Source organism: Topomyia yanbarensis, chromosome 2 (assembly GCF_030247195.1).
Source record: "Topomyia yanbarensis strain Yona2022 chromosome 2, ASM3024719v1, whole genome shotgun sequence".
NCBI lineage: Eukaryota > Metazoa > Arthropoda > Insecta > Diptera > Culicidae > Topomyia > Topomyia yanbarensis.
In genome coordinates, this window is record NC_080671.1 from 256,939,599 (window position 1) to 256,952,456 (window position 12,858).

At 42.3% G+C, this 12,858-nt stretch overlaps 1 protein-coding gene across 1 annotated transcript in view; it reads left to right on the forward strand.

Annotated features, from left to right (window-relative positions):
* The window catches only part of LOC131680264 (liprin-alpha-1-like), a 1,110,500-nt gene that overhangs the window by 38,147 nt on the left and 1,059,495 nt on the right, over positions 1-12,858 (forward strand). Inside the window, exon 2 of the mRNA XM_058960981.1 lies at positions 11,000-11,183. Within this exon, the coding sequence (XP_058816964.1) occupies positions 11,000-11,183 (184 nt within the window). The remainder of the gene's footprint in view (positions 1-10,999; positions 11,184-12,858) is intronic.

Genomic DNA, 12,858 nt, shown 5'->3' on the forward strand with positions numbered 1-12,858 from the left:
CTGCGCAATTAACGCTTACCACGTCATTACTTTTTTCTGCTGCCCAATTAACTAACTAACTCAACAATTGAACAGGGAGATTAATTAAAGTTAGTTTTATGTGGTAGTAGAGTTGAGCATTTTCAACAAGGACGCAAAGATATTTGGGGGGGGGGGGGGGGTAGGGGTTATGGTTCAAGGTATGAGAGTCAGGGGAGGGAGGGTGGACAAAGATGACAGGGGGAGAAATTTATAAACATTCAGTTTCATGCATCGAGAGATCAACGGCATAGATTACAGACTCGGGTGGCCTTCATCAGGAAGAATCATGTACTGACACGCTGGGTGGTCCTCCTCAAGATGGCAGAGCTTTCGATTTCGTAGTACGGCTCAGATGTGGATTGGAAACACTTCGAGTTGCGCGTTTGATGTTCGTATTGTAGGTCCCGTGTTTGTTGGCTCATTCGATAGAGATGTTTTGTGTCGCCTAGGAGTCGCATCAATCTTTGTGTGTGTATGGTACAGGTGGAAGAGAGCGTAAACCAGGGACATATAGAGGATATCGCGACTTTCCAGCACATCTCGAACCGGGACATTGGTTCGTCTTCCTCGGGCCCGCAGGGTATCCATTTGCCCAGACGTGGCGGAACTGTACTCGGTGCATGCCCAGAATTGTGCTGGTTCACGCTTCCTAGAAAATACAACTAGCTCAGTTTTCTCCGTGGAGAAATCGATACCCGGCTTAAAAGCCCAAGCAGACAAATTGTCCAAGGTATTCTGTAATGGTCCTTGTAGATCGACAGCTTTGGGTCCCGTAACAGACACCACGCCATCGTCCGCAAGTTGCCTTAACGTGAAGGAATTGTCAAGACATTCATCAATGTCGTTGACATAGAAATTGCATAACAGAGGGCTTAGACATGAGCCCTGAGGAAGGCCATTGTAACTAAATCGTGATGTCGATAAGTCACCATGCGAAAAATGCATGTGCTTTTCCGACAACAAGTTTAGTAAAAAGTTGTTTAAAGTCGCTGAAAGACCATGCTGGTGCAGCTTCTCTGAAAGAATGTTGATCGAAACTGAACCAAACCCCCCTTAACACCTAGGAACACTGATGCCATCTGCTCTTTGCTAGCATAGGCCATTTGAATTTCGGTTGAGAGCAACGCAAAACAATCCCTTTGCCTTTGCGAAAGCCAAATTGTGTATCTGACAGTAAGCCATTTGTTTCGACCGAATTGTCGAGGCGGAATAGGATCATTTTCTCGAACAACTTCCGGATACAGGATAGCATTGCGATCGGACGATACGAATTGTGGTCGGAGGCTGGTTTTCCTGGTTTTTGGATGGTGATGACCTTCACTTGTCTCCAATTGTGTGGGACAATGTTAGCCTCAATAAACTTATTAAATAAGTTCAACAAGCGTCTCTTGGCAGAGTCTGGTAGATTTTTCAACAAGTTGAATTTGATTCTGTCTGGCCCTGGAACTTTATTTTTACACGACAAGAGAGCAAGTGAGAACTCCACCATCGAAAAAGGTGTTTCGGTCGCGTTATCGTGAGGGGACGCGGTGCGGTAGATCTTTTGTGCCTGGGCGGAATCCGGACAAACCTTCTTGACGAAATCGAATATCCAACGGTTTGAATATTCTGCACTCTCGTTAGTACTATTTCGGTTTCGCAAACGCCGGGCCGTGCCCCAAAGAGTGCTCCTCGATATTTATCTCTTAAGTCCGTCAACGAACCGGCGCCAGTAACTACGTTTCTTGGCTTTCATCAAACTCTTCATTTGCGTTTCTAACGTCGTATATTGTGGATAGCTAGCGGGTAACCCGTCATCCCGGAAACTCTTATACGCGGCGGCCTTCTCCGCGTACATTCTTTGTCCCACCACGGATTAGGCGAGCGCTTTTGTGCGTTCGCGTTGGGTACTGGCTTAGTCTGAGCTTGATTCGCGCTGTCGAGAATCAAGCCAGCCAAAAGCTGTACTCTTCCTCCGGAGGAAGTTCTTGGGTAGATTCGATGTTGTCGGATATCGCGGCAGCATAGCTCTTCCAATCGATATTTCGTGTGAGGTCATACGAAATATTGATTGATTTCAATGGCCTTGAACCGTTATTGATTGAGACTATGATCGGCAGATGATCGCTGCCGTGGGGATCAGGAATTACCTTCCACGTGCAATTTAACCGCAGCGATGTTGAGCAAACGGACAAGTCTAAGGAGCTCGGGCGCGCTGGAGGAGCAGGAATCTGTGTCATTTCACCCGTGTTTAAAATTGTCAAATTGAAGTTATCGCAAAGATCGTGAATTAAGGAAGACCGGTTATCATCATAGAGGCAACCCCATGCTGTACCGTAAGAGTTAAAGTCTCCCAAAACTAGTCGCGGTGCTGGCAGGAATTCTAAGATGTCTTGTAGCCGTCGGTGCCCAACCGCGGTGTTGGAGGGAATATATATGGAAGCTATGCAAAGGTTTTGCCTTTGGTTGTTACTTGACAAGCGCCAACTTCAATACCAGTTATAGAGGAAAGGTTAATTCTGTAGAAGGAATAGCACTTTTTGATCCCCAAAAGCACTCCTCCATGGGGGGTGTCTCGATCCAGGCGAATAATACTAAAGTCGTGGAAGTTGAGATCTATATCGGAAGTTAACCAAGTTTCACATAATGCAAATGCATCGCAACTCAAACTATTTATTAAAATTTTGAAGGAATCGAATTTCGGGATGATACTTCTGCAATTTCACTGTAGAACAGTGATGAAATCCGTGACCTCGTTCGATGAGTTAGTCATCGAAGGATACAATCGCTGAAAGGAGGGGCCATTTAGCAGTCAACTGCTTCAAAAATGTTCTCACTGTAGGGAGAAAAGCTAACATAAGACTTTTAATAGGATCAGTATTGTTGAAAGTTTTTATTATCCAGTCCACAATGTCCGAGAGTTTGATAATTTCAGTGCTGTGATTATTCTCGAACTGAAACAAAGGAACACTTGGGATTTTTGATGTTCCTGGAAGTGCTGGAAACTCCTTCTCTGAGCTTAATCCTCCGAGACCAGGAGCTATTTGTTTCGGTTTGGTTGCAACACTTCCAATAGATGTCACTTTCGGAGCCCTGTCAAGGGACACCTTCTGGCCTTAGCAAGGAACTTTAGGAGAGGAAATGTTCCTCCTCTTCCTATAACTTCTAGGCACCCTAGTAGATGTTCCCTCTTGTGGGTCACCAACCTCGCCCTCGTCAGGAGGCAAGTGAGCATAGATGTTTGTTGAGGATGGTGGCGTAGCTTTCTGTAGCGTTTCTGCGAAAGAATGTTTGGATCGTCCCGCAAGGGAACGTTTCAGTTTATCCCCGCGTAGTTTGTACGCGGGACATGCCGAGATATCATGCAGACTCTTCGCACAGTAAGATAACTTTTCGGCTTTCTTACTGCACGAATCATCTAGATCAGTGGTTTTCAACCTTTTTCGTTCCAAGTCCCCCTTTCCGAATACTGATCCCCAGGATGTACCCCTTTCTGAATATTATTGAACATCATTACCCTGTCAGAAAAAAATGATTTTCAATTGGATGAAAACCATAATTTTACAATCCGGAACCTGTTGCTGAGCACCCTTAGTAAGCATCTCAATTCTTGACACACTGAAACAATCAGCCTTATTCTGCATTACGACGGATTGCATTTTCGAACGAATGTGGTTCTATCGAAGCAGGCTCCCGTTTGCTTTTACTGTCGTTATTGAGAATGCAAATCAAAATCGTTCGAAAACGCGATCCGTCGTAATGCAGAATGAGGATGAATATATAAAGACAAACATCCGACGGGGAATGTTGGATAATAAGTTAAAATTAGTCCCGCATAATTTATCCCCCTACATTCGTCTAATTTACCCCTGGGAGTGAATTCACCCCCGGTTGAAAATCTCTGATCTAGATGATTCTCTTTGCATTTTCCACAGCGGGCCTTATTGCTACAATGGGTGGCTGTGTGACCCAATTGTTTACACTTTATGCAATTCATGACCCGCGGTACAAACAGACGCACAGGCAGACGAATTTTGTATAAGAGGATGTAGTTCGGCAAAGTGGTACCAGCGAAGGTCACCCAATAAGAGTTTGATTGGGGATATGTTTTTGAACCATCCGCCGCAACTACTACTGAGTGCAAACGCTTGCACTCAAGTATTTTCACTGGCTGAAGTAAGCGGTCTCTAAAACGGCCAACCCCGTACTTCTCCCCAACTCACTGACCACCTCATCTCAGACCTACCTCATATCTCCTTCATCCAGCTGTATACCAAAATATGTAAAGTTGTTCCCAACGCATCCTCCCCTCCCACTCATTATGCTCCTACTCTCACCCACCACCCCGCATTTTAAAATATGTCAAAATGAAGACAACTTTGAACTCACGCTAATTAAGCTTGATGCGTCCAATGATTATGCCCTACGTTGTAGATGAGCGGTTCGTCCTTTCCGGGATTGGTCAGGGGGTCGAGAAGCTAAATTTAAGTACGTAGTTTCCGGGTCATTCTCATTGCGGGTCACTCGTCGGATGGTATCAACGGTAGCAGGTAAGTAATGGATTAGCAACAGGTAAGTAAGAACTTGACACTTTGACTATTCTCTTTATTTAAGCTTATCACTAAGTGCAGAACCAACCGCATTCAGCGGTGGTCGGATATCGACTACCTATAATTATTTTTCGTCTGGCATCACGGCCAACAATCAATGAGACTGTGCAGCCATACTATTGTACACATAATCGATGACACTACCTATCCATCTACTTTTACACCTCCATATTTTATGCTAAACTAACTGACAAGTTCGGGGTACGGCCAGAGAAGATGCAGTGCCACAACATCGTCCCCCACTAAAACCGAAGGTTTTATATTTTTCTACCTATAGATACTGCAAAATATGTCCAATGTCACATTGCGAAATTAAACGTATTCCTCCGACATTGCGGAATTGCTGGACGGCACTTGGTCAGTTGCGTTGACGAATAGCAATTTGTTGTTATTTAATAAAGTTTGTAGGGAAATGGAATATTGTGTTCAGGCTTGCACAGTAAACCTAGTGATCGTTTATAAATAAAACTTTGCAGCTGTAGGGATGGAAGCAGTCCACTTCTTCATATTTGTTTAACTCGGGTTTCGTTGAAATGAAATATGTTGAAGGAACGACGATTTCATTTGCTACACTGGATTAACTGGATGATGGAGAACAAACTGAATGATCCTCGAATGCCACGGACTTCTTAGCCGTGGCAGGATACGGCCAGGAAAATAGATTGGATTCTAGCATTCACAGGTAAAATACGGTGCCCTAATAGTCCTTCGGTCCGAATGAGTAGTGATTTCATATTTGAGAGACGCGAGAACCGGTGGTCCCTTGGACGAGGCGACCCTAGCCTGACTGCACGAGTCCGAGGCTTGCGTTCTCATTAGAAGTACAGCGATGGATGACACTAACAATGAAGGATTGCGCAATGGCGTTGGCATGACGGTATTGCTGGACGGTACTTTGTTGGTGATGTTCTCCGAATAAATGACAATGACATCTGTTTCGGTTGAAATTGACAGACTGCATTCCTTCTTGCAGTAGAACCAAGGTAAATTTGTGTTATGTAGCAGTGGCTTGTATATTATAGGACACAATAGAACTCCATACATCACAGGACTGCTTATCTCTGAATGTTGACATGGAGTAGGTTAACGGTTTCATTTGCTGTATCAACTGGAACAACTGGAGTAATTCTTCAAATGCTGCAAATCCTTCAGTCGAAGTCGGATCGGATTCGGATTAGGATCTTATAAATTCACAGGTAGGTGATGACCGTACGTTGATTGTTTTTCGATTCAAATGAGTGCTGATTTTATAATTGAGAGACGCGGGAACGGGTGGTCCCTCGGATGAGGCGACCCTAGCCTGACTGCACGAGTCCGAGGCTTGCGTTCTCATCAAAATCCAGCGGTGGATGATATAACAACGAAGGACTGGACAATAGCGTTGGCAGCCATCTTCTGGATACAATAGCGGAATGCTTACAACTTACAACAATGGATAGAGTACGGCCAGGTTGAAACATTTGAACTTGCTGTAATTCTCGATCAACGGATCCTGGTCACGGCACCATATGCGTCCAATGATTATGCCCTACGTTGTAGATGAGCGGTTCGTCCTTTCCGAGATTAGTCAGGGGGTCGAGAAGCTAAATTTAAGTACGTAGTTTCCGGGTCATTCTCATTGCGGGTCACTCGTCGGATGGTATCAACGGTAGCAGGTAAGTAATGGATTAGCAACAGGTAAGTAAGAACTTGACACTTTGACTTATCACTAAGTGCAGAACCGACCGCATTCAGCGGTGGTCGGATATCGACTACCTATAATTATTTTTCGTCTTTTATTTATTTATTTATTTATTTATTTATACTGGTCTTCGATTTTCTCGTACAGACAGTTCCTTAATTAATAATAATTCTATGTTTAAAGGTAGTCTTAGTAATGTTAAAATCATACTTGTCAGCTACATCATTAAAATTACGACAGCATACATTGAACGGATTGTTCTGTGAAAAAAGAGTACGATACATCGGTAACCGAAAGAAATCAGTTTGTCTGGTCGGTCTAGGTGGTACGTTGAATCGGAGCTGGCTCAGCAACTCCGGGCTATCTATATTGTTTTCCAGAAGATCGAACACGAAGAGCCGTTGCAGCATTATCCTCCGACTTGCAAGAGTTGGCAAACGTAGAAGATTGCATCGATGTTCATAGGGCGGTAGACGAATAGGATCAGTCCAAGGTAGTAACCGCAGAGCGTAACGAACAAAGTGACGCTGAATTCGTTCGATGCGATTAATTTGAACAGCATGATAGGGTGCCCACACAAGCACGCCGTACTCTAGGATGCTACGCACGAGTGCAAAAAATAGCGTTTTTGGCAATAAATATCGCTGAATTGCTGCTTGTTTCGTTTAATGAACCCCAGCACGGCATAGGCCTTGGCTGCAGTCATTGCAATGTGCTGCGCGAAATTTAGTTTGTTATCGATGAGAATGCCTAGGTCCTTTATCGTATTAACTCGGTTGATACTGCTTTCTGCCATTCTATAATCAAATGTCAAGACGTGCCTGTTTCGACAGAACGATATCACATTGCACTTTTGCACATTTACTTCCATCCCGTTATGAGTACACCAATTTAGCAGCATATCAATATCAGCTTGAATAGCACAGCAATCGACTGCCGACGCAATTACACGGAATAATTTCAGATCATCAGCAAACATATACTTAGGAGACTGTATAGCGGAGCACAAATCGTTTACGAATAAAATAAACAGTAGCGGGCCCAAATGACTACCCTGAGGCACACCCGACTCTATCACAAACGGAGATGATCTCGTTTCATCTATGCGCACAAATGCACTACGCTCGGTGAGGTATGACATTATCCACCGTGTCAACCACTCAGGAAGTCCCATGCGCTCAAATTTGGCCACGATTAACAAATGAGGCACCCTATCGAACGCTTTTGCAAAATCAACGTAAACGGCATCAACCTACTGACGTTTTCCAAGCGCGCTACTAAGTGACGAAACGTACGCCATAAGATTAGTACTCGTCGAACGTTTTTTCACAAATCCATGCTGCCACTCGGAAATGATGTGGTGAACCTTCGGGTACAGCAAATCATGAACGAGGCTTTCAAAAATTTTCGGTAAGCAGCTCAAAATTGAAATGGCTCGATAATTTTCAACATCGTGGATGCTACCTGCCTTGTGGATCGGTGTAACAGATGCTGTCTTCCAGACACTCGGGAAAATTCCTTCGGACAATGACCTGTTGAAAATTATACTCGCAGGAACAGCCAACGTTACAGCACAGCTCTTGAAGAAGATAGGCGGTAAGCCATCCGGACCAGCACCCTTAGAACCATCAATAGACTGCAACTTCAGCTCCACATCACGCGGCGAGAAATTGAATAGCGACATATTCAAATCGAACAACGGCAGACTATTCAAATATGCTTCAGAAAAAGGTGGTCGGTTATTACTTTGCACACTTTGAAAAAAGGATGAGAATAGATTTGCCGATTCAATCGGGGACTCGGCTGTAATTGCGTTGTAACTAACACGTTGTGGGATTCCGGACGACTGCTTACGGCTTCTTACAAATGACCAAAATGAATTTGGATCCTGCTTCAGGTTCTCCTCCGTGCGATGAATATAGCAACGAAAGCAATGCGCAAGCAAAGAGTTATATTCGCTCTCAATGGCATGCAGCTCAGCTTTGTGCCGATCATCTCTCCAGCGAAAGTATCGTTTCCTAACCTTGCGAAGACGGTTCCGTAGATTCTGTAGCTCGTTATTCCACCAAGGCTGCTTTTTACCACGCGGACGACGAGGTCGCTTCACAGGAACAACATCACGAAATGTCATACATATTTGTCACAGCTTCATTAACACTGCAACCAACAAGAAATTCCTCCCAATGAACTTCGGCGAACAATGTGTTGATTCTCTCGAAATCACAGCGGGTAAAATCAAAGCCAAGGGAATCAACAACAATACCAACACAATTCAACACAATCAGTGTCACTAATGAACGCTAAGTCAAGAAGTCTTGCGTTTACGTTTTCGAGATCGTTTATCTGAGACATTCCGTTTGCCAAAACCGACTCAACCAAGGATATTTCCTATTCAGATGAAGCATTTACCGGTATCATACAGTTCAAATTTTCATCTGACATCCAACGTAATTGAGGGAGATTATAATCCCCAACAGTCAAAACCACACCCCGATCACCCGCAAGATCAATTAATTTTTTCACACATATTGCATGTTGCTCGTACAACAGGGGCTCACTGTTGGGCGGCAGATATATACAGCACACTATCATATCAAAGTTTGGTGATGAGATGCGAACGATAATTTGCTCCAATTGATCACAGTCAGCAATACAAATAGCAGAGCTCTGAAGGCCGTTTTTTACTGCTATCACGACCCCCCCTCCTCGTCTGTGCTGGCTGGTTTGGGGGTTTCTATCACAACGGTAAATAGTATAGTTCAGAGCTAGCTCAGAGTTTGAAACGTCGTTATTCAGCCAAGTTTCAGTAAAGGCAATAACGTCATAATCGCACTGAGAAATATTTAATAGTAATAAATTTGTCTTCGTCCGGATTCCACGAGTGTTCTGATAATAAAGCGAGATTGGACGGTAACTTTTTTCACGATTCGGACAACGTCTGTTGGAGTTGGTAGCAGAAAACTAATGTGCAGACGGAGGTGTGCGGATGCATGTTAAATCCGCTGGTAATTCTTGAGCATCAGTAGAACTTTCTGTGTGACAGTAGGAACGTGCGAAGAGTGGCTTATTGTGATTTAGTGTCTGCTGGTGTTGGCAAGAAGCGAAAAATATTACGTGTGTTCGACGAGGACTGGAAATCAAATGGTCGGAAAACAATTCCCTTCTGCCATGTTGATTTGGATAGGGATAAATCTTTCAGCTGCAAATCAATACCAGCTTTGAACGATACGAATGAAAGTTCATCAAGTGTTCTGCCTTTAGGTACAAGTTTAACAACGTTCACAGCTGTGTCTGTTTTCAAATTGTTCCTGATCAGCTTTTCGATTTGATGCACTGTTGCCTGAGGATCGAAACCAGATAAGTACAGCCAAAACTGTTTATCCTTTTTAGCTGCCACCAATGGTATAGCGTCGTCCGGTTCAATATCTTTAGTACCTTCAAAAATGTTATCGCGGTGCGGTGGTTCATCCGGGATTAATAGCCGTGGTCTCTTGCGTGAATTTGGGTTTAGTTGTGTTCTACGTGGTGTGGTGGGAAAGGGCGTTCGCTGAAGTATTGTATTGATTTTCGTGGTGTTGAGTGCAGCTTCATTCCTCAGTTCGTCCAGCACCTTGTTTTGCTCTTCAACCATTGACTGCATTGCGTTGTTTGTCGATACAATAACTTGACGAAAACAAGCATTTGCCATCATTTTTGTACAAGCTTTGCACATCCAAAACAATTGTGAACATCCAGATACAGCGTCACGAATTTCCGCTGACTGGTGAGCACATTTGAGGTGGAAAGATGATTTACAAAAGCCATTGCAAACTATTTCATCTGCCTCGTCAATACTGCGAGTACAAGCACAACAAAAAGACTCCATTTCTTTTTTGCGTACGATCTCAACACAGAGCGAATGCGGTGCAGTTTTTGGCGATTTGTCTATGTAATTTAACAAACAACGTTGTACTCCAAGCCACACCGATGCAGTGATGAAAAATACGTCGGATATGAAATAATCCACAACGAATAAATCCGAAAAAACGATAAAAACACAATATTAGCACAGAGAAATAAAAACAACCAACCGAATTGACTAACCTTGTTGCCAGATGTCTTATATCTATCGATTCAATATCCTTAACTCTGGCACTACGGCCAACAATCAATGAGACTGTGCAGCCATACTATTGTACACATAATCGATGACACTACCTATCCATCTACTTTTACACCTCCATATTTTATGCTAAACTAACTGACAAGTTCGGGGTACGGCCAGAGAAGATGCTGTGCCACAACAAAGCTAATTAAATATTATATATTTGTTTATTTCAAGAGTGTCAGCGTCGACATGGTGCTTATCAGGTTCGTGGCAGTCGTGCACTCATATATATTTACCAAGAGGAATAAAAATGTAATAGATATTTCCACAATGTTATATTGTACCACTAAGTTGATTAAAATAGGTTTTTTGGTACTAACTCACTCCGGCGCTAGCTTAGTTCTGTCGCTAAGTTAGTGTCGGATTCTTATGAGACGTAGTCGAAACGCAAATTCCATAACTAATTTCCGTCATATTATTCGCTCTATTTGATCTATTCGTTTAAAATTTCGATATTTTTCGTTATCTATTTAAAGAAATATCCAATAAATCGATGAAGTATAATTAGCATTGATTCATTTGATATGTGATATTCCTATTTATTTATATACCTTTTCACAGTATTATTCAAGAAGAAAAACAATCAACTGAGGCTCGCGCTGAGGAGTTGGAATCACGCGTTGGAAGTTTGGAGCACATGAACTTACTAGCGAGAGGTCGATCTATAGAAAGGCAAAGTCCTCCGATGAGTGGGAGAAGTACACCAACTAGTCCGAATCGAGATTACTTACATAAGTATCACACGGTAAGTACTGTTTAAAATTAACAATTGTTGCCAATCGTTGCAATTGATTTTTGCAACGGTTTTTGTCGGAAATTGCTTATAATACTGTTCATCTGTCATCATAATTTCTAACGTTTCTATGTTTGCGAGTCTGTGCAACTCATTTGTGCTAAACCAGGGAGGACGCTTCAAAATTATTTTCAGAAATTTTTCCTAATTCCTCTGAATCGTTTTCTTTCTGGTTGCACAAAAACTTCTCTATATTGGCTCTGCTATAGTATTGCAGGTTTAAACATTTTATATAAATTAATAGTTTGTTCTTTAGGCAGATGCCCAATAAACCGTATATTTGTTGCATTTTGCTTGAATTCCTTCAAAGTAAACCAATAAATTTAAAATATGACTGCTTGGTTTAGAAGATGAAGAAGGTGTTGGCTTAGTTGGAAAAATTATTAGTTGCGTTTTTATCGCATTCAGTAGCCTGGAGTGAAGGCTGCCGACATCGTTCTCTATCAGCACACGCTGCTATATGGCGCGTTGACTGAGGCAAGCACGATAGTTTTACAAATAAAAAACTCCAGCAGCCAATTTGCGAGTAACGAAAAACTAGCTCGTTCAAGAGTTTCTACTTCGCAAATGCTTATTATGGGAGCATTTATTTATTTATTTATTTATTCGTCAATCAAATTGTAGACTACATTATACAAATATTAATTGTTTATATACTATCCTGTATACTCCGTGACAACTTTTTGTCGGTTCCGACAGCGTAAAGTGCTAAGTAATTCTGGTTATTCACATTTTATAAATGCCAAATTATCCTGACTCTAGCAGTATAAGATAATTTTAATTTTTAATTTTATTTTCATATCTTCGGTATACACCGTACAGACGATTTTTAAAACTATATATTTCTTATGAGTAAATTATATCTATGCTTGGAAATCTTACGTGTATTTCAACAGTCTTTCGAGAGCTCCAGTTGGTATCATATTCAACAGACAAACAGTGAAAAAAATTTAATAATATTCTACAACATATTGTAAACATTAACAACATTAACGAAGTTACAATTCATTCAAAACAAATCAGCACAATAAGAAAAACATTTCACTTGTTGCCTAGAATTATAAGCGAGTTGATTCCCAATAGGCAGGTTTCCATGTTGAGTTGCGTAAACTGATGAATTCTCGGTGTTTCACTCCCGGAGGCCAAGTAGAATTTTTCATTGCTACCGGTTTCCATTTCTCGCATACGGCGACTTTAAATGATGCAAAGTCAAAAGTTTCTCAGTTCTTCCATTTGGGTTCTAACTTTTTAACTTCCACCTCATCGACCTCAGTAAGGCTTAGCGACTCAGATACCATACAGCTAACATCATTTTCAGTTGCACACCCATCAATGTTTGTAAGGAATAGAGCGAACTTTTTTCCTTCCTGCAGCGAGTCGGTCAGATCTGGAACAACAGATCGGCGAATACTGCTTACTTTCGATTCCATTGCTTTCCGCGTAGTCGAAACTGGCGTAGAGTTACGTTCTGCATGAGAGTTTGGTTGTTTGTTCAACGAGAGAGTGTTGTATATTAGGGTAATTTTATCGTTCATGCATTTTATTTGCTCCTCAATCTGCTTTGGTGGACTGGAAGGCTGAACCACATACCGCGTCTTGTGGAAAAAGCACAAGCATTGGTCACAAA